General features: G+C 56.2%; 1 protein-coding gene across 1 annotated transcript; it reads left to right on the forward strand.

Moving 5' to 3' along the window:
* Positions 1 to 10,345: 10,345 nt before the first annotated feature.
* On the forward strand, positions 10,346 to 17,234 carry HPX (hemopexin). The gene is made up of 10 exons (XM_082219416.1): positions 10,346 to 10,438; positions 10,905 to 10,987; positions 11,502 to 11,582; positions 12,002 to 12,144; positions 12,446 to 12,599; positions 13,557 to 13,769; positions 14,644 to 14,760; positions 15,008 to 15,138; positions 15,901 to 16,045; positions 16,617 to 17,234. Exons 1-10 carry the CDS (start codon positions 10,380 to 10,382, stop codon positions 16,886 to 16,888), a joined length of 1,398 nt encoding a protein of 465 aa, XP_082075542.1. The 5' UTR covers positions 10,346 to 10,379; the 3' UTR covers positions 16,889 to 17,234.
* The last annotated feature ends 5,078 nt before the right edge of the window (positions 17,235 to 22,312 follow it).

Below are 22,312 nucleotides of genomic sequence, written 5' to 3' on the forward strand. Positions count from 1 at the left end.
CTGGGCTGTTGGGGGCCGCCTTGCTTATGGGGCTGCCGCTGGAGCAGGGCTTGCGAGTCTGCCTGCAGCACCTTTTTTTTTTACAAATTTTACATTTTTGTCATACTAACTGGAGTGCTCAAAGGCTAGTGTTTCTCAATTGTTGGTGTTTATACTACATTTTTAAAGATTTGCCTTGAGAGAGCCTTTAAACCCCTTTTGTTGACCACCAGCATTACGCTTTCCATTTTTAAGTTCAGAATAGAGTAGTTGCTTTGGAAGACGATCGTCAGGCATCCGCACAACATGACCAGTCCAACGAAGTTGATGTTGAAGAATCATTGCTTTGACACTGGGGATCTTTGCTTCTTCCAGTACACTGGCATTAGTTCACCTGTCTTCCCAAGTGATGTGTAAAAAATTTCAGAGACACCGTTGGAGATGGCGTTTAGAAGTGGTCCATGTTTCACAAGCATATAGTAAGGTTGGTAGTACAATAGCTTTGTAAACAAGCATTTTGGTTTCCCTGCCAATGTCCCGGTCCTCAAACACTCTGCACTTCAATCGGGAGCTGCTGGGTGTGGTGGGAGGTCACATTAGGAAGGCGTTCAGAATAAACGGGAGCAAAAAGTCCCATGGCGGCTCCTTGGCAACTCATCAGGCCTGTCTTGGGTGGGCTGGGCTCCTGCCCTCCTCCCAGGGAAGCCAGATCTGCAGGTGGGCAACATGGCCATGGAGGTCCCTGAGAACGCTTAAGGCAGACGGAGATAAACAGCCTGTTTGCTAACTAGACTCCTCTGGGAAGGAAGCCCCCCGAGAGCCGCCTTCTGCTGCTGGGGAGCCTCAGTCGCTGGCATGCAGGATGCGGCCCCTCGCCCCAGAAGTGGCACGCTGGGATGAGTCCTTGGGCCTCGCTTTGAATTCTTTTCCTTTTTTTGAAATATTTTTATTGGCTTTTATAGGTACAAATTTGCCTCAAGATAATTTCCATACTTATTTCATGAGTCTCCAAATCTTGTGGCTCCCTCCCTTTCATAGAACTTAAACCCAATATTCTTTGATCTACATATTAATAAATTCTCCAGAGTTTTTATTTGTCTAAGTGATCAATAGCTTCTTTTGCTTTACAAGTGATTTTTAGAATTCAGCTAATGTTTTGCTTTGCTTACGATGCTCTCTTAAATTCAGGTAGGTAGCCGTGTTGGTCTGACGCAGTCGAAATATAAAAATATATATAAAAATTGTCCAGTAGCGTTTTAGAGACCAACTAAGTTTGTTCTAAGGGACGCGGGTGGCGTTGTGGGTTAAACCACAGAGCCTAGGACTTGCCGATCAGAAGGTCGGCTGTTTGAATCCCCACGACGGGGTGCGCTCCCGTTGCTCGGTCCCTGCTCCTGCCAACCTAGCAGTTTGAAATGCAAGTCAAATGCAAGTCAAATGCAAGTAGATAAATAGGTACCGCTCCGGTGGGAAGGTAAATGGTGTTTCCGTGCGCTGCTCTGGTTTTCCAGAAGCAGCTTAGTCCTGCTGGCCACATGACCTGGAAGCTGTACGCTGGCTCCCTCGGCCAATAAAGCGAGATGAGCGACGCAACCCCAGAGTTGGTCACGACAGGACCCAATGGTCAGGGGTCCCTTTACCTTTACCTTAAGTTTGTTCTGGGTCTTAGTTGGTCTCTAAGGTGCTACTGGACATTAAAAAATAAATAAATTAAAATATATTTCAAATGCTCTTGTAAGTACATTATAAATTTCCCCCGTTCTTTTTCAAAGTCTTGATCTTCTTAGAATCATAGAACCATAGAATCCTAGAGTTGGAAGAGACCACAAGGGCCATCGAGTCCAACCCCCTGCCAAGCAGGAAACACCATCAGAGCACTCCTGACATATGGTTGTCAAGCCTCTGCTTAAAGACCTCCAAAGTAGGAGACTCCACCACACTCCTTGGCAGCAAATTCCACTGTCGAACAGCTCTTACTGTCAGGAAGTTCTTCCTAATGTTTAGGTGGAATCTTCTTTCTTGTAGTTTGGATCCATTGCTCCGTCTCCGCTTCTCTGGAGCAGCAGAAAACAACCTTTCTCCCTCCTCTAGGTGACATCCTTTTATATATTTGAACATGGCTATCATATCACCCCTTAACCTCCTCTTCTCCAGGCTAAACGTGCCCAGCTCCCTTAGCCGTTCCTCATAAGGCATCGTTTCCAGGCCTTTGACCATTTTGGTTGCCCTCCTCTGGACACGTTCCAGTTTGTCAGTGTCCTTCTTGAACTGTGGTGCCCAGAACTGGACACAGTTCTTGCTTCCTTAATTTCCCGGTAAGTTTTGCCATTTCGGCAGAGCCCATCATTTTGGCTTGCCCTTCTTCTTTGGAGGGTATTCTTGCATCTTTCCATTTGGGGGCTAATAACATCCCCGCTGCCCTTGTTGCGTAGATAAATCATCTTTTCGGTTGCTTCGGAATCTCTAATAAGAAAGCTTCTGGGCTCTTAACAAAAGTTATTTCAAGCATGTTTTTCAATTCATGACACACCGCTCCCCCAACCCCAACCCCCTTTCTCAAGAGCCCAAGTAGAGACTCCTGAGCATGTGCAGAGCGCCCTGGCCGCGGGAGCAGCGACGGGGGAGACCCCTCCGCAGAGCCCGGGGCTTCCGCCCTCTGCACACGCCCAGAGGCACGCGGCTCTCTTTCCCGCCCCGGGAGAAGCCGCGCAGCGTCCCGCCCCCAAAGCCCTCTCGACCAATTGGAGCAGAGAACCCTCTCCAGCCCCAGGCCCTGATTGGTCAGAGCAGCTGCCAGGGAACTGCAGGGCGGCGGGGAACGCCCTTCTGGGCAGCGGCCTCGGCCTGCGGACGGAGGAGACGGCGGCCGGCCGAGGCGGTTCAGCGGAGCCCGAGAAGGACGGAGGAAGCGCCCCGTCGCCGCGCTGCCATTTCCCGCCCGCCTCGCCAGCCGGCCAATGAAAACGGGGGGAAATCCCGTATCCCGAGTGGGATTGGCGGGACGTGCCGCCATTCATTCGCCCGGATCCTCCCACTCCGCCCACAGAAGAACGTCCCCTGCCGTCTGACGTCAAGCACCCGCCTCTCCGGCTCTCGCGGCGGCCAATCAGGTGGCGCCTCTTTCTCTTCTTTCTTTGAATGGCTCCTCCGCTCCAGCGACACGTCGGCAGCCTCCCGGGGGGCGGGGCCTGCGGTGTCACGTGCCTGAGAGCCCGGAAGAGGCGCCTGGAGGCGGGGCAGGAGGGGGAAAGCTGCGCCGGAAGAGGCCTCCCGGTCTCCAGGGGGCGCTCTGGCCATGGAAGCCCGGGCTCAGGCTCCATCCGAGGAGGGCAGAGGCTGCTGGATCAGTCCCTCCCTTCGCCCTGAGGCCAGGGGTGAAGTTGTGGGGGAACACAGCAGACGACACAGCGCTTGTTTACTGAAGGGCTCAGCCAGCCTGCTTATATAGAGCTCCACTAAAGCGCAACAGTAACCATTTTCTGTAAATATCCAATCACTGAACGTCACTTCCGATCCCTTATTTGCATATGTGGACCTGAGTGAAAACTACCTACAGTACCCCCTGCTGGCCCAGGTGAGAACTTCAGTAAAGGTAAAGGGACCCCTGACCATTAGGTCCAGTGGTGGCCGACTCTGGGGTTGCGGCGCTCATCTCACTTTACTGGCCGAGGGAGCCGGCGTACAGCTTCTGGGTCATGTGGCCAGCAGGACTAAGCCGCTTCTGGCGAACCAGAGCAGCGCACAGAAACGCCATTTACCTTCCCGCCAGAGTGGTACCTATTGATCTACTTGCACTTTGACGTGCTTTCGAACTGCTAGGTTGGCAGGAGCAGGGACTGAGCAATGGGAGCTCACTCCGTCGCGGGGATTCGAACCGCCAACCTTCTGATTGGCAAGCCCTAGGCTCTGTGGTTTAACCCACAGCACCACCCGCGTCCCTTTTGAGAACTTAAGTACATAACACTAAATGCCCCTCAGAACCCAGGAAGGCAGAGAGAAGGCCTGTGGCCCAAAGCAGCGCCTCCATGCTTTCTCAATGTGCTGCCTCAGGAAGATTTGGGGCATCACGTGGCAGGACAGAGCCACCAGCAGAGATGTGCTCTCCAAGCCCCCATTCCCAGCATGTTCACATTTCTGTCCAAGCGACATCTGTGTTGGCCTGGTCATGAGCGCAGAATGGAAGATTTAGCAGGACCCCCAAGGATGTGATCTCCAGGGAGCTGGCTTCTGGCCCTTGGCAAACCAACTAAGCTGCAAATATTTCTGCAAACGTGACAGGACGGCTGGCAACATCTGGCCTGCCATGTGGGAATCCCTTGCAGATGAGCATAGAGCCTGGAGATAGTCCAGTTGTGCATCCACAGCAGTGCCCAGAGGAGGAATGACTGCTGGCAAGGGCAGAGAGAGAGGAAACACCCTGGGGCATCAGCACAGCCAGGTGGGCCCCTTTGCCTGCCCCAGATGCAACAAAACAGGCCTATCTCACATCCGTCTCTACAGCCACAGCAGGCGCTGCAAGTCTTCAACAGTTTGACTTCGCCCCCAGAGGACCCCCCCCCCACTGTCTGCCAAGACAGACGGACGCCCACAACCACTGTCTCTGGACCTGGGGGTTCCATGAGAACATAAGCAGAGGGATGTGGGCCAAGCGGTGCCCGGGGCCACATCTGCTTCTCCCACCACTCAGGCTCCTGGCGCTGCTGCTGGCACAGGGCTGCCTCCTGAGCTCTCTGGTCCTGGTGAGGAGGACAGGAGTGTTGAACTTCTTCATCAAGACAGAGTGTGCGCAGTGAATGGAGCGTAGAAAGAAAAAGCTGTCCACAATATCTTTTCTTAGTTTTATTTTCAAAAACATAACAGCCAAACGCTGCAAGCCACCACTCCTCCTCACCAGCAGCTTACAAGACATTTGATCAAATTAAATGCAGTTTCAATTAACCAATTATCTTATCACATCCCTTCCTGCACTCGGTGCAGAAAGTAACCATATTTTTTGCTCTATAAGACTCACTTTTTCCCTCCTAAAAAGTAAGGGGAAATGTGTGTGCGTCTTATGGAGCGAATGCAGGCAGCACAGCTATCCCAGAAGCCAGAACAGCAAGAGGGATTGCTGCTTTCCCTCTTGCTGTTCTGGCTTCTGAGATTCAGATATTTTTTTTTCTTGTTTTCCTCCTCCAAAATCTAGGTGCGTCTTGTGGTCTGGTGCGTCTTATAGAGCGAAAAATACGGTAACTCCCCTTTTAATTAGGCAAAAAGTTGAGAGACCACAGGTGTGCAGCTAAGCAGGTCAAACTGCAAACATACACCTCTGAAACCAACCTGGTTCCTGAGTATCATTATTCACCTCTTTAAGATAAAGAAAAAACAACAGAGCCTTCTGGATCAGGCCAAAGGGACGGTCTAATCCTTCCTCCTGTTCTCCCTGTGGCCGACCAGATCCCCTGAAGCAAAGCCTGCGAGCAGGACCAGATTACAAGAGCTCCCTTCCCTCCTGTAGTCACTGGTATTCAGAATCAGAGCAGAGCTGTCTTGCCTAGTGGGCATCCACAGTCTTGCTTTCCTCCGTCAATTGCCCAACCCTCTTTTAAAGCCATTGAGGCTGGTGGGCATCCCCAGTTTTACTCTGCATTGTGTGAAGGGCTTTCTTTTCTCTGTCCTGAATCCTCCAGCGTTCAGTTTCATGGGATGCCCACGAGGGAGGGGGAAAAGCTTTCCCCCCTCTGCTCTCTCTCGGCATAATCTTACACACCTCTCTCCTGTTGCCGCTTACTTGCCTTTTCTCTAAACCCCCAAATCCCAAATGTTGCCGCCTTCCTTTAGAGGTGAGTCCCAACGAGACTCGCCTCTCCGCCTGGCAGACCGGGGAATGGACCGGCTGCCGCAAAGCATCTAAAAGGCTTTGGCATGTGGGTCACTCCTGCCCCCAGCTTTCGGGAGAAAGAGCCCGATCAAGGGGAGGAGAATTTCCAAAGGGACGGAGGCACTTCACCCCCTGGAAAGAGCAGGGGAATTTGCAGTTCTTGTCTGCCTGGAAACGGGATTGTGAAGTGCTGGAAGTTCCCAGCCGCATGCATTGAGTGCACGTTGGCCGGAAGCAGAGGCAGCATTGAAGGTGCCCACTGGAGAGAGCCCTGAACACTCCTTGTGTGCGGATGAATTTATAGCTCTTGCAAGACTCACAGGCCGGGGAAGTGGAACTGGCCAGCAGTGGCTGAGCTGGCTGCTCAGGGCGTGCCTAGGTGACCAGGCTGCCTGGCCCCAGCTCAGTCTGGCTTTGGCCTGGCTTCGAGACCCGAGGGGGCTTCTGCCTCCCTGCCTCCTGGCGCAGGCGGAATGACAGCCCACCTCACTCCCAGGAAGACGGGCTGGGAAGCTCTGCTGCTGCTCACAGCCTTCCAAATTGTGTCCCCACCAAGGAGAGCGTGGGGTGAGCTGAGTCCTGGGACTATGACTTTAGCCAATTTTAGCCGTGCACTTGACCACGGGGATTCCTCTTCCCCCTCGGGGCTTTGCAGGCTCACTTAGGTGTCATCCTGACCCACACGAGTCTGAGGTCTGGGCCACTAGGCTTTCTACTCACGGCTCAGTTTAAGGCTTTCACTAAGAAATTCTTACATCAAGAATCATAAGTTGGCGGCAACTGCTGGAGAAGTCGAGGAGGCGTAAGCGGCCGTCCCCTGGGGGCTGGGGGGCATCAGTTGTGTGGGGAAGGGGCATCGGAGGCCCTCAGCTCCCCACCTTGGTCACGGGTCTCACAGCCAGGATCAGGCCTCATGGATAACTCAGTTGGTTTCAGCTTAGTGCGGAGAGCACCCAAGTTGCAGGTTCGGTTCCCGTGTGGGACAGCTGCACATTCCTGCATTGCAGAGGTGGCCTAGATTGTCCTCGGTGTCCCTTCCAACTCTGCAATCGGTTTTATGATCCCACAACTGGGAGAGTTCAGACTGCATGATTCTTTTTCTTCCTTGCAAGACTCACATATTCCTTGCATATGTTGTAAACAAATATCTGCCCTTTTTCCCTTGTGGGGTATCCAAGATCCCATATAGAGTCCTTATGTAGGTTCCTTATTGGTAGGAGGAAATAACAGAGGCCAAGCAGAGAATATTGAGAAGCAAAGCAGCTAGTAAGCCTGATCTTTATTGATCTGTTGCAACAGGGTGCTCCCCTCACACGCAGGAAAGGAGGAGGACCCAGAACAAAAGTATGCCTGCCTTTATATAGACATTTTAAATTCCCTTCCTGGAGTCCAAGACCACCCCCAGAAACATCATACATACATTACAGAAGGGGTGTAACCCAAGACCACCACCCCAGATACATCATACCTACATCACAGAAAAGGCAGTCTACAGCAGAAATCTGAGTGTGTTGTTTATCTTCTCTGACAGGTTTACCTGTTAATGCTCACTTGATTGGATACCCTGGGGAGCCTGGCCCGTCTTTTGTAATGATAACTACTTAGTTCCTGGGCCAGGTCACAGGCTCACACCCTATTCATACACAGATATACCCTTAAGACAGGATTTTTGAAGGAAAAGACAATGGGGAGGCTTTTCCATTTTCCTTTGCAGAGAAAACATTTGGTCAGTTTCAGAATCAAAAATGGTTTCAGGTTGGTCTTCCTGTGATGATCTATGGCTGGTACATTTATGAACATTTATTATATATCTAAGACTTCAAAATTCTTATCGCACATAAATTGAGAAAGGGTGGTGATGGTGGCAAGCAGTGCTTTGCAAAAGAATACTGGAAGGAGAGAAAGAAAGAAGGGAAGAATCTGGATGTGAGCTGAAGGAAGCCTCTGGAGCTGGAGGAGGCGGGTGTTTTGCGCACCGGCAGCAATCTCTGCCCTCCGAGACAGAGGCGCCCGTTCTCTGAGCCTTGTGCAATTTGTGGAATTTGCAGGGTGCGCCTGGGTGGGCTTCCTCATAGCTGGCGGTCTGGGAGCACAAAGCCCTTCTGTCCCAGCCGCCCCACCCCCATCTGCCTGGCCAGATCCTCTTCCAGATCCCACGCCTGCCAGCTGAGTTGGGCAACATTTGCTCTGGCTGGTGCTTCAGAAAGTCAGGATTGGGTCTGGTCGTTGGACAGCTTTTGCTGCAAGTCCCACCTCTCTTGCTTAACTGACCACTGCAAGAACCTTCCTGGTTGCCTGCTTGCGAAATCCCCAACAAACAAAGTTGGCCTTTAACAAGCTCCTCTTGACTGAGGTGAATCTCCAGCAACCCTGGGAGTTGCTTTGGAGAAGACCTGTTCTATGTTTCGCAATGCAAACCATTTTAAAGAGAGGCCTGTGGCAATTGCTGTGCCTAAGGCAGACTTTCTGAGGGCTGGTGAGCAGGTGGTACAGTCATCGCGGCAGCCACCCCCACTCCAGATGCCCTGTGCAGAGTTCCTTCCGATGGGGGCATCTGCCGTCCTTCAGCTAGAACACCCCTACGCAGACGTGACCCACGAGTTTGGGACCAGGCCAGGCGTTCCAGGGGTTGCACAGCCGGTACCCTCTCATAGCAGATTTATAATAATAGTAATAATTTTAATTTATTATTTGCACCCCGCCCATCTGGCTGGGTTTCCCCAGCCACTCAGGGCGGCTTCCAGCAAAGATGAAAAATACATTAAAATGTCACACATTAAAAACTTCCCTGAACAGGGCTGCCTTCAGATGTCTTTTAAATGTAAGGTAGTTGTTGTCTTTGACATCTGATGGGAGAGTGTTCGACAGGGTGGGCGCCACCACCAAGAAGTCCCTCTACCTGGTTCCCTGTAGCTTTGCTTCTCGCAGGGAGGGAACCCCCAGAAGGTCTTTGGAGCTGGACCTCAGTGTCCGGGCTGGAGGATGGGGGTGGAGACACTCCTTCAGGTCTACTGGGCCGAGGCCATTTAGGGCTTTAGAACGCAGATCTTTCTGAGATTTCCCATCCGGGTGACTGAGGCTGCCCTGTTCCCGGGACCCGGAGTCCCTCTATCAACCAAGCACCCCCCACTCTCCGGACCCCCCCCCCAGTCATGCCCTCCCCTGATCTAATGAGCCAAGAGGAAACATGGTTGGGCGTACAGCTGCCTGCACATGGCAATTTATTTGCTGCCCAGTCCGGGTGGGGCCTGACCCCCCCAACAAACATGCTGCAACAGGACCACGTATTCATAGGTGCCTTGGTTTCTTTGCAGCTGACCCTGTCCGTGGGGCTTGAAGATAGAAACCTAGGCGGTACCCAGCGCAGCTCCAAATGGGTAATACAGCATTAACTCATACTAAGATGTGAAAAGGATCTAGGAGTCTTGGTTGACCACAAACTTGACATGAGCCAACAGTGTGACGCTGCAGCTAAAAAAGCCAATGCAATTCTGGGCCTCATCAATAGGAGTATAGCATCTAGATCAAGGGAAGTAATAGTGCCACTGTATTCTGCTCTGGTCAGACCTCACCTGGAGTACTGTGTCCAGTTCTGGGCACCAGAGTTCAAGAAGGACACTGACAAACTGGAACGTGTCCAGAGGAGGGCAACCAAAATGGTCAAAGGCCTGGAAACGATGCCTTATGAGGAACGGCTAAGGGAGCTGGGCATGTTTAGCCTGGAGAAGAGGAGGTTAAGGGGTGATATGATAGCCATGTTCCAATATATAAAAGGATGTCACATAGAGGAGGGAGAAAGGTTGTTTTCTGCCGCTCCAGAGAAGCGGACACGGAGCAATGGATCCAAACGACAAGAAAGAAGATTCCACCTAAACATTAGGAAGAACTTCCTGACAGTAAGAGCTGTTTGACAGTGGAATTTGCTGCCAAGGAGTGTGGTGGAGTCTCCTACTTTGGAGGTCTTTAAGCAGAGGCTTGACAACCATATGTCAGGAGTGCTCTGATGGTGTTTCCTGCTTGGCAGGGGGTTGGACTCGATGGCCCTTGTGGTCTCTTCCAACTCTATGATTCTATGATTCTAAGATTCCCGTTGCGAATAATAAATATTTATAAAAATAAGGATTCCATCTGTGAGTTCCATTGTTATTGGGAAGAAAGCTTCTCTCTTGTCTTAAATGAGCCAGTCAGACTTGCACAGGCAGATGGCACTGAGGTGCCTCGGCATTTGAATAAGAAACTAAAATCCTGCCTTACATGAAGAAAAAAATCATGTGTATTTGTTTTGGGCCGGCCATAGATCAAGGCCGAACATTTGCCCTCCCCCACGTCTCTGGAATGGGCAGGAGCCCCACACCTTTTCCCGTAAGCCTCCCTTCTTCTCCCCCCCTCAGTGCCCCAGAGGCAGCCTCCGCCCTGAAGGCCTTTTGCAGAAAGAGTTAAGGGTGGCGAGTGCGGATTGTGCAACTCTCCTGGGCTGGGAAATCCCTCCTCTCTGCTGATATAAGAGGTGACAGGGCCTGGCCTCGGACTGGAGCACATCATGCGCAGCCCCTTGGGAGCCCTCTGCCTGAGCTGGGCTCTGGCCCTGGCCCACCCCCCGTGAGTGCCAGGAATGGGGCAGGGGGGGGGCTCTGTTTGGGCCTTCGTCCCAGGGGAGGAAGGAGGTGGCTAAGTGGGAGAGCACATGCCTGGCACGCAGAAGTCTCAGATCCAATCCCCAAAGGCAGAAGTCTCCCAGACCCTCCACCTGAAGAGCGGCTGCCAGCCAGTGTGAGCACGATAGAGCTAAATGGATCTGTGGTCTGACTAAGGCAACCTGCTTATGCCTGCAGGCCTGTCAGTTGAGGAGGCTGTGGGGATGGAGGGAGGGCTCAGCTTTTGGGCCCAAGGAGAGGAGGGGGTGGCTCTGCCGTGGGGGTCTTCTCTCCCTAGACCCCCCTGGAGCAGCATCCACTGTGCCCCATGTCCTCTCGCGGGAGCTGACCTGAGGCTGGGGCTCTTTCCGCCAGAGCATCCCTGCTGGGGCCCCACGGCCAGCTGCTCACCGGGGGTTTCTGTTTGGCAGGGGTCACGGGAGCAGCAAGTTCAATGGCACCGGCGGCAGCAGCTGGCACCACTCGGCCTCACAGCCACCACTCAACGACACAGGTGGGCTTTGCCAATGGGCACCTTCTCCTCCTTTGCTCTGGGCACCCCCTTCTGTCTCCCTGCCCCCCTCCCAGCCAGGCTGCCCCCATCCCCGCTTGGTGCGTTGCAGACAATCAGAGAGCTGCAAAGCTGGGAGGGACTCAGGGGTCATCAAGTGTGGGAATCACAGCCAAACAAACCCTCTGACAGGCACTGGTTGTGCCCACCACTTTCTGAGGGTACATTTTGGCATTTTTCTCATTTCTGGGGGCACAGGGCTGGCTGGTATATCAATATATCATCCCAAACTGGTTTGAAGTCCATATCATGATTTTGCTTTTATCATTTTTGACCTGGCGATATATCGCGAATAATGATGTGTTTGTGTGCGCTATGCAAAAATCACCGTGTGGGGAAAGCCATGCAGCCAGCCAGGGCCTCTCCATAGCCCCATCCTTATCTCAGACCCCGTGAGATATTGGCGTATCGCGATGGTTAGCTGGTGATCTATCGCGATGTTCTCTGCTTCTTCCAGAGACCGCCAGGCGCTGTGCCAACGAGGAAGGCTTTGACGCCATCACGCTGGACGAGAGAGGCAACATGCTCTTCTTCAAAGGTAGTCTGCATCTCGCACCCGTCTCCCTGCACCCACTGGCGGAGGAACAGGGCTGCAGGGGCAGTGCACAATCCCGATGGGGTGCCATCACGGCTGCCCCCCCCGGCTGGCTGCCATGCCCCCGCAGGCGGTGCTCCACGCCCACAGGACGTGACACGCATCAGCCACACCCCCGTCTGCTCTCTGCCCCCCTCCACCACTGCCTTCACCCCCCTTTCTTCCCATGGTGTGAGGAGGGGGTCGGGTGCGCTGGCCGAGGGGTTGCTATGGGGAGGTCTCTGTGAGATGTGGGCCCAGGAAGGTCAGGATGCCACCCTCAGGATGCTTCCCTAGGGGCTGCTGAAGCCAGGTCCACCCCCCTGGGGCTCAGCCGTGGGCCCCAGCAGGTGCCTCCTCCTGAGCCTCCCCTTCCTCCCCAGGGGACGTGGTCTGGAAGGGCTTCAGTGGGCCGGCCGAGCCCCTCAACGCCTCCTGGCCCCAGATCCAGGGGCCCCTCGATGCCGCCTTGAGGATCCACCACCTGGACCAGCCGGCCGTCCACGACAACGTCTACCTCTTCCAGGTGGGGGCCAGGGGGTGACTGCCCCCAACCAAAGAACCCCTAACCTTCCCTGGGGCAGCGGATCTGCAAGGCAGGAGGGCGCTCCCAGCCAGGGGTGCTTCTGTGCCCTGGATGGGAAGGTGTGGGGCACCCCAGTGCTGTGGGGACGGGGACTGGGGGCTGCCAGGGGCAGGGTGCGGAGGCAAGTGGGGTGGGTGGCCTCTCTCTCCCACTGAGCTGCCCCACCCATGGGGAAGGGAGGCGGGGGGGCTGCCCTGTGGTCCTCGGCTGAGATGGAGGGTGTGCCCTGGTCTCCCTGCAGGGCCCGTGGGTCTGGGCGTATGCCCAGGGCAAGCTGAGGCCCGGCTTCCCCCGGCGCATTGAGGAAGAGTTCAGAGGGGTGCCTGGGCCCCTGGATGCCGCTGTGGAGTGTCACCCCAAGGAGTGTGCGGCCCCCACCGTCCTCTTCTTCAAGGGTGAGCGGGATCGTGTCTCCTGGGGGGCTGGGGGGGCTCAGGAGGAGGGCCAGATGCCCCTGGGAAGAAGGGGGTCCTGGCGGGGGAAGGGACCCCAGAGGTCAAGCCCCCCCCCCAGCAGAGGGCCATGCGCCTCCCAGTGTGGGGAGAATCCAGCTCTGCGCCACCTTGTTGGTCACCCAGGTGAGGAAGAAGCACCTTTTGAACAATCCACAGAGCCAAGGAAACACTTTTCAATTCTAGCCTCTGGATTTGGGGACCAGCGTAGATTCTAGCTATTGCGATAGGACAGAGCTCACTCTGGGCAGCCGCCTCCCCTGTGAACGGAGAAATCTGAGGCTTCCTTGGACAAAAAAGAAGGACACCGGCCAGGAAGAGCAGAGCAAATTGGTCTGGATTGAAGACTGTCGCGACAGGACTCCCACCTGCCACCAGGTGGAACAGGATGGAAGCCCCGAACAAAAGAGAACCCAAACATTTATTAGCTGCTCATCCCCAGGTTACACCCCCCCAAAACTACATCACTCCTACATCTGGTGGCAGTAATCTGAGCATCCTGGACCCTGCCCCATGGTTCCCCTTGCCCTCCACCAAACACCCAGTGAGTGTCACAAAAGAGGTCAGAAGGAGAGCCGGCCTGTGGCTGGATCAGGCCAAAGGATCCCATTGGCCAAGCACCCTCTTCTCGCAGCCGCCAGCCAGACACTCAACAAGGGACCCGAGCATGAGCGCCTCCTAGTGGTGCAGCAGTAGAACTGCCGGCACATTGGCAAAGCTAAGCAGGGTCCGGTCTGGTTTCCATTGGATGGGAGACCAGGGCACTGGGGCACTGCAGGGGGTTGGACTAGATGCCCCTTGGGGATCCCTTCCAACTCAGCAATTCTAGGACTCTCTGTTTGCCTGGCTTGCATGGAGGCGGCAGCCGCTGACCCCCCTTCTCTGCTCTGTCTCCCGCAGGCCCCCTGGTCTTCTCCTACGACTTGGCCACCGGGATGGTGAAGCAGCGCTCCTGGCCGGCCGTGGCCAACTGCTCCTCTGCCGTGCGCTGGCTGGAGCGCTATTACTGCTTCCAGGGCATCCAGTTCTTGCGCTTTGACCCCGTCACGGGCGAGGTGCCCCCCAAGTACCCGCGGGATGCCAGGGACTACTTCATGCGCTGCCCGGGAAGAGGTGAGCTCCCCCACATCCCTGCTGCTGTGTTTGGGGTGCTCTGAGAAGGGAACATCTATCCCCCCACAAGCCAGAAGGCGCAGACCCCACTGAGCCTCCCTACCCTGTGGGGCTGGTCAGGGAGAGTCTTGCATGCGAGGAAACGGCAAAGAGGGAATCTGGGGGTGCCAGAAGCAAAAAGCCCCTCCTCTCCTGCAAGAGGTGCTGCGCCAGAGTCCACAGAAGCCAAAGGCGGCTGCGAGGAGCTGTGGTTTGGGGAGACCAGGGCGTGGGCACCCTTCTCCCCGAGTGGCATTTCCCGGCTGTGGCAGCTGTGCAGGGCCTGCCAGCAAGGAGCAGCTGCCCTGGGATGCCCACTCAGCCTGGCAGATTGTGGCAGCCCAGCCACCTGGACGGTCCGTAGGCCGGGGTAGGGAGGCTGCATGGGCTGAGCTCAGCGGGGGGCCCCTCTGGAGCCCAACTCCAGGCCTTGGCACAGGGGGCAGCCCGAGAGGACTGTGGCTGCTTCTCCCTGGGTCAACTTGCTCACAGTCCAAATTGCCTTTGGGCCCGGGGTGGGGGGAATCTACAAGCCCCCCCCTGTCAAACAGCCCTCAGGGGAGCAAGCCAAATTGCGCATGGATGAAGATGGGGCGGCGGTGGGGGGCTTCACCTGGAAAAGGACTTCAGACAAGGATACTGTCTCACCTGTGGTGGGGGATCAGTGGGGCAGCCTTTGCCCTCCTGGGGCACCGGCTGTGGCTCTGGGGCAGTCAGATTCAGGAGCTGTTTTTGCCCATGGACAGGGCTGTTTCTCAGGGCCCCAATCCCCCCCTGGAGTTTCTGTTCTCAGCTGCTCTCTCTCTCTGCCTTGCTTCCCCTTGACCCCTGGCAGGCCACGGGCACGAGGCACAGGCCAATGCCACCCTCAGGGCAGCCATGGACCCCTGCAGTGGGGAGCCCTTCCAAGCCTTCTCCTCGGACGACTCGGGGCGCATCTATGCCTTCCGCGGTGAGCAAGCGGGGACCCCTGGCATTATGGGGGCAGGGCAACAGGGGGCTCGCTGTCACTGGAAGTGGGCAGAGGAGGGGGCTGGGCCAGGCTGAGATGGGAGGGCGAGGGTTGGGGGGCTCCCCTTCCACTCTCGTAGACCCGGGGAGGTTGGGGACCCTCAACTGGAACCTAAATGGTGGCTGGCTGCCCACCCACCCCAGGGAGCTGGAGGCATGAAGCCCCCCTCCATTTCCCCTCCTGGCAGGGGGGCAGTATCTCCGCGTGGACTCCTGGCGCGACGGCTGGCATGCCTGGCCTCTCAGCCACACCTGGAAGGGCCTGGAGGGGGACGTGGACGCCGCCTTCAGCTGGGAGGACAAATTCTACCTGATCCAGGTATGGGGGGCAGGGCAGCTGGGGGGGGGGGGGAGGGAAGATACACCTCCCTTGTCAGGAGGAATATGGGAACGGGTGCCAGCCCTGGAGAGGGCAGGGGTCAGCTCTGTCCCCCATCTCTGTGGTCTGGCCAGAATATGGGGCCTAAGAGGCCTGAGGGAGCCGTGGAGTCTCAAGGGTCCCTAACCTCTCATAGGATGAATGAACCTCTACATAGGGATTCCTCTTCCTTTGCCCACCAGAAGGCAGGTCCCCCCCCCCCAGTATTAAGCCTCTGGCCCCTGCCCATCTCTTACCACCACCTGCCACCACACTTCCCATAGGGAGGCTCAAAACTGGACACCCCCATGGTGCAACTGGGGAACAGAAATGCAGCTATGATTTTATTTGGGGAGGGGGGGCCTTTTGTTCAGTGAAACTCCCCCTCCCAGAGAAGCCTGGCTGTTGGTTGAGGCCAAAGGGGGCCCACCCAGTCCTGCCTGCTGCCCCCACAGCAGCCATTATGGGAAGCCCCCCGAGGGGGACCCCAGCTCAGCGCAGAATCCCAGAAGTGAAGAGTTGGAAGGCAGGGACCCCCAAAGGTCCTCTATCCCACCCCTGCCAGGCAGCAGCCGCTTTCCCCGCCTGCCATTCCCTGCAGCTGGCCTTAGTCAGAGGCCTCCAGCTGAGCCAGAAGGCGGAAGGGGCCTGAGGGGCTGGGAGGCGGCTGGGGCCCCCCACCCTGTGGGACTGGCGGCTTCCCCCTCCTGCTCTCGCCCGCAGGGCTCTGAGGTCACCATCTTCCGGGCCGGCTCTGGCTACAGCCGCGTGGAGGGCTACCCCCGGCCTCTGCAGGAAGAGCTGGGGCTGCCGGGCGTGGATGCGGCCTTCACCTGCCCTCATGCCAGCCACCTCTACGTCTTTCAAGGTATTTGGGGTGGGGAGGGCCTCATTCTGCAAAGCGGGAGGTGCTTAGACCCAGGTGCATTGCGGGGGGTGCTCAGTGCCAGGAAAGAGGGCCATAGCTCCACACATATGGATAGGAAAGGCTTTAGCCTGAAAGCCTGGGAAGCAGCTGCCAGCCTGTGCAGACAGCACTGAAGGAGATGGAGCAGTGGTCTCCCTTGCCGTCGGGCAGCTTCCAGGGGACTCCTCTCGAGGAAAGCAAGACCCGCTGAGCCCCCCAGGCCTGGGAATCCTGGAATGGCTGAGTTGGAAGGGGCCTCCAGTGGTCATCCAGTCCAGCCCGCTGCCGGGCAAGAGTCCCAGGCAGGCTGCTTTCTCACATGCAGGCAGGCACAGCCGCGTCTGTGGGCAGGAGATGGCCACTCACTTCTGGGTGGGGTCTCTGGCCAGGCGAGGGGGGGTCTTCTCCCTCCAGAGGCCCAGAACGGCCCTGCGTGGTTGAGGGGTGGGGGCAGGGAGAAGAGGGTTGGGGGCTCTGCAGGCAGCTCCAGGGACTGGCACCCCCGGGGGCCTGACCTGATTCCTCCCCCCAGGAAACTCCATGAAGCTGGTGGACCTGCGGAGGAGCCCCCGCCTGCCAGGCCCAGCGCTGGCCACCCCCCACCACCACGTGGACAGCGCCTTCTGCACCGCCCAGGGGGTCTTCCTTTTCCAGGGGCCCAACTTCTACCACTATAGGAATGTGGACCATCTCCTGGGGGCCCCGGGGCCCGTGCCTGCCCAGAACACGGCTGCGGATGTTTTCTGGTGCCCCATGGCAAGGAGCAAGGGGGGGCCCCACACCCCGCTCCCCAGACATGAATAGCAGGGCCCCTTCCTCTGTGCGACTGCCATAAAACCTAGGGAACAAGCTGTACTACCAAAATGATTAAGGTTTTAAATGATAATTGTAGGTTATATTTTAGTGATCAAAATTTAATATATATTTTTAACTGCCGCTATATCTGAATTATCTCTCTTATACCCTTATATTGTACCCCTGTTGTGTTTTATGATTTTCCTGATATTGTAAGTGACCCGGAACTGGTCTGTGACCGTAATAATAGATTCTGATTCAGGGCCCCTTCCTGCCCTGAGGTGACCCCCCAGCTCCCACGCTCCTCCCCAGGAGCCCCCACCCACCTGCACCCAATAAAAGCCTCTGCCTGGTGCCCACCGTCTGCCTGTGTGTTGGGGGGGGGCTACAGCTGATCTCTTGGGTCAGGGGCGGAGGGGGCTTCCAGGTGATGTGTTTGCTGCACCTTCATCCCAGCAAGAGTCGCCCCCTCTCCCTTTCCCAGTCCGCCTCTGGCCTTCCTCATTGCAAAAGGTTTGGGTCAAGTCGGGTTCCTGTGCCAGAGACTGCCCCCTCCCAGTGGCGTAGCGTGGGTTGTCAGCACCTGGGGCAAGGCAAGTAATTTGCGCCCCCTAACCCGTGGATTTGCGCCCCCTAACCCTAACCCCCAGATGTTGCGCCCGGTGCGGCCGGGCCCCCCTGTACCCCCCACGCTACGCCACTGCCCCCTCCCAGGGCAACCTGCATTTGTGGGAATGGGACTGAATCCCCCCCTCCCCTCTGGATGTGGAGTCCCCTGAGCTGAGAGAGCAGCCAGGTCTGGATTGTCTCTGGGCAGGGGAGGGTCCTGGGTTCAAACTTGAACGGTGGCCTCGCCAGGAAGGGCCGGCAGAGACCCCAGGGGCACTGCTGCTGCCAGTCAGTGCAGGGAATACGGCGCCAGATGGACCCCGATTCAGTATCAGCGTGGGAGGGTGCAAGAGACCAGGCCGGGCGTAGCAAAAGGGCCTTTTATTCGGGGGCTTCCCATGGGCCACTCGGCGGGGCTCAGCCGAAGATGCAGACGGTGCCCGAGGCCAGGCGGTGGCGGTACTCGTGGCGGAGGCTGGCGGCCTGCGGGAAGCTGCTCCTCATCTCCAGCTTGCCGGGCACCACCAGGAGGCTGACTCCGGGCCCCAGGCCCTCGACCAGCTTCTGCAGCAGGCGGCGGGCCAGGTAGCCGGCGGCTCGCGCGGGCTCGGCCTCCAGGCTGGCGTAGACCTCGGGCGGCGGGTTGGGCAGCTTCCACTCCAGCTCGCCGATCAGCTGGTGGGTGCGGGCGCGGTCGAGGGCGCCGGGGCTCTCCCCGTAGCAGGCCACCACGTGCAGCCCCCCCGGGGCGCGGGCGGCCACGAAGCTGCCCTGCGCCAGCACCTCCTCCTCCTCCTCGCCGCCGCCCTCCTGCCAGGCCATCACCGCCCAGCGCAGCCAGTCGTAGTTCTCCTCCAGCTTGCGCAGGACGCTGGATGCCAGCTGGGCCGGCCTGGGGGGCGCCGCTGCCGCCCCCGCGGGGGGCACCTCGGCCAGCGCTTGCTCGACGTCCTGGCGCGCCTGCTCGGGGAAGTAGCGGGCGCAGGCGGCTAGCGCCTCCTTCATGCGCCGGTGCGTGGCGCCCACGCGCTCCTCCCAGCCTGCCAGCAGCAGCGCCGGGTCGCGCTGGGTGAGGCCCGCCTGGCACAGCAGGCACAGCAGCCCGGCGCCCAGCAGCGCGTTCAGCTTCTGGCACACGCCCGCCATCTGGGGCCTCCGCGGCCGGTGCGCCTCGACGGCGCGCTCCAGCACCGGGCGCTGCGCCGCCGCCACCCCGCAGCCCTGCACGCGCCGCCAGGCGGCCAGCAGGCGTCGCTCCAGCTTCTCGCGCGTGCACGCGGCCACGAAGAGCTCAGCCTCGCGCGCCGCCGACGCCGTGCCGGACGCGCGCGCCGCCAGAGCCAGCTGCTCGAAGGCCACCGACACGCCGTCTTCGCAGGCGCCCAGCTCGCCCGCGCCGTCCAGCGCCAGCCCCGGCCCAGCCGCCAGGTCGCGCTCCAGCAGCGCCAGCTCACGGCGGACGAAGGCCACCTCCTCCGGGGTCGCCGAGCCCCGCAGCAGCGAGGCCGCGCCCAGCGCCAGGGAGCGCAGCGACTGCAGGAAGCCCATGGGCTCCAGGCACTGCGAGAAGAGCGCCATCTGCAGGCGGGGACGGGAGCCTGCAGAGGGAGAGAGAGAGAGAGAGAGAGAGAGAGAGAGAGAGAGGTGGGGGTCAGGGAGGCCGGCAAGAAGGGGATCGGGGCCAGGCCCCATGTGGTCGAGCAGCCTATCACTGAGAGGGACCTGGGGTCATCTAGTCTAACCTCCACGGAAGGAGAGCCCCCCCAGTCCTGCCCCCCCCAGTTGCCTGCCGGATGCCCCTTACGGGAGCCTCTTCCCCTTGTTACGGAAGGGGGGGCATGTCTTCTTCACTACAATATATTTGCTCAATTTCTCTAGGACTCCATCACCCCTCCCCTGTCCTCCATAATCTCTCAAGTAATCCAGTCAAAATCACTCTGCCAAACCTTTCCTCCGGGCAATGCCAGGTGACAGACTATGCGTACATGGACCATTGTCTTCTCAGGATGTGCTTATCTGTGCATATCTCCAGCTCTGCATATTCCCCCCTCCCTCCTCCATATGTTAATCTGTGTAACCCAACCTCTCCTTAATGTATTCATGATGTAACTGGGATGTATTTTGCACTGTATTCTGGGACATGGAGGGAGTTTCAAAAGTTCATGTCACCCCTTTCTCGCTGTTCAATCTCGCCTTGAACCTGTTGCACAATAAACTTGGATCTTCTGCAGTTTGCTCCTGCGTCCGGCTGAGCTCATTTTCTTCCGCAGGGACCCACGGACTTAGTCCGATGAGCTGGGTGGCAGAGTAACCCCGCACCCAGATTTTAGCCGTAACAGTTGGCGCCCAACGTGGGGCTTGTGGTTCTCCCAAGCTGCTGACTGGGGGCCCCGAAATCTTCAGCCGGCTCCAGGCCATTTTGCCTGGGAAGATCCTTTTGGACCCCCAGCCATCTTCTGGGCGGTAATCGAAAGCCCTAGGAGTTCAGCCGGGGAGCAAAAGAGGGATCCAGCCGGCTTATTCATCGATCCCGGGATCATCATAGAAGACGCGTGAGTATAAGGAAAAAGGAAAATCCAGTGCACTGGTGGGAAGGGGGTGGAATCTCCTGGCAACTGAATTCTCTGCCCTCCTCTCTATCGCTCCTTCTTGCCTTTCTCTTGGTCCGGTTAGTGAGAGAGACCGTGGACCGCTGCTCAACCCGAAAGGGGGGTTCTGAGCTCTATCTCTTTTCCTTAAAATCTCCAGCCAGCCGCACCAATTGGGAGTCCGAAAGTAAGACGGAGAGACCCGGCTTGGAAAGACAGCCGACTCTCTGCAACGGGCATCCCAGTTGAAAGCAAGGGGTTGGAGCTCTCTTTCCGAACTTCCCGAGCGCCCTTACGGAGGGGGCAGGAAGGGGTCTGGCTTTCTATCCCAATCCCAGCCACACTGGTCGGTGCCACGTAACACGTGTATCGTGCGTGAGCCCGCTTCCAAAAGCAAGGGGGATTTTCAGTTCGAAATTCTATCCAGGGACCACCCGATCTGGCACCGCATAGCGCGGGCGCCAGTAGGGCCCCTTTTCCTGAGATGTGACGATAGGTAGGAGGTTGCCAGGAGGGATAGCCCATGAGGAATTGGGCAGGACCGGCAGAGTGGAAAGAGACCCCAGGTTATAGGAAATAAGGAAATAAGGAAATAAGGAAATAGGAAATAAGGAAATAGGAAAGGGAACGCAAGGAACCGGATAGCTAGAGCTCTCTAAAACCCACTAAGGAAGTTGCCAGGCAACTAGAAGCCCCTTCTCCTCTTTACTATACGTCCCTGTACTAAGCATACCAAACCCCTAGACATACCAATCCTAATCAGCCCCTCTCTTTCCCCCTTCTCTATCCCAGACACCCCCCCAAAAAAAGCAAAAAGCAAAAAAGCAACAACAGCAACGCATGCATCTATAAAGGGGTACCCAGTCAACCAAGCGTTGTGAGCCCTACCAGTCTGATTACCTGGTGGTGTGTTTGAAGAGGCAAGGAGGCTCATAAAACCATGTGGGACCTTCCTACTAATTTCACTTAATGAAGCCAAAGGTAGTGGCCCAACTCCTTGCAATAACCAACTAAAGGATGAGAATATATATGTTTACATGTTTACATGTTGTCTGTTATGTGTGTTGTCTGTTAATACATATATGAGAATATGTATGTTTACATGTTGTCCGTTATGTGTGTTGTCTGTTCCTTCTGTCTCTGGCAGACTGCCTTTCTTAAGTGTGCATAGTTTAAACTGCAAGCTTGCTTCAAAATTTAAATCTAAGGAAGTCATGCTGGATCTTAGCAGTCCTAAATAAGAGAAGATGAGAATGAAGTGTGCAAATGTTTACCCCACCTCTTGCTTTGCCCCAACTTTTGAGATTGCGAGTCTACAGTCTTATTTTGGAAGGTGCTGATAACCTAATGTTTCTGCTGCAAAAGCCTAGTTGAGCCAACTGCTCTCTCAAGCTAAAATGCAGTGTATGTACTTCATTAAGCATATGCCTATGAAAGTATGGTGTTCCTTCTAAGAAAATTATGTGAGTCCAGTTTTAACTTTGATTTGGTTGGACAGAAGAGTTATTGTAAGGCTCCTGATATCAGTCTCTACAAGACTTCCTGGCCTCTTTTCTTAGAAAATGCCCCCCCTTGTTTCATTCTGTCTCTTTCAGGTTTTTTTTTTCCTTCTCCTTCTTATTCTGTGCCAGGTAAATTTACTCCCGAGTAAGCTTCCTTTAAAGGAAACTGCAGGGGGGGGCATAGATTAGGCTTACTATTCATCTGCAAGTTCAGGAAAAATTGTTCACTTTTGTATTCCTTTCACATCAAATCTATGGCTGTTTTAACTATGCTTTATAAGAGATCCTCTCCCTATCTTAGGAAAAATGTTCACTTCAATATTCCTTTAAAGATAATTTCTATAGGAACTTGCACTCTTTAGTCTAAGGAAGTAAACTCTCACTCAAACTAGCTTCAAGATCTGCTAAAAGGGTTCTGTATAGAATTGGGTACTTTTATTTTCCTCTTCCTTAGTACATGATAGGCGCATGGCTTGTGATCTCTTCTCCAGTTGTGTCTGTGTACATAAGTATGTGTGTGTCAGGGCTGCTACCCAGTCCCAGCTCACATAGGGCCACGTTAGCCAGCGTTCACGTTAAAAGAGTCCTTATTGGGTTACAGGTTCCATTTCCAAACTGCAATGTGCAGCCCCACGTCTTCTATGTCAGACCGGCGAAGACCCGTCTGAGTCTCCGCCTCTAGCACACCAGCTTAATACCCTAGCCTTGCTCCACCTCCTGCGCCTTTCCCTCCG

This window comes from Podarcis vaucheri, assembly GCF_965113315.1.
Source record: "Podarcis vaucheri genome assembly, chromosome: 4".
In the NCBI taxonomy this organism is placed as follows: Eukaryota; Metazoa; Chordata; class Lepidosauria; order Squamata; family Lacertidae; genus Podarcis; species Podarcis vaucheri.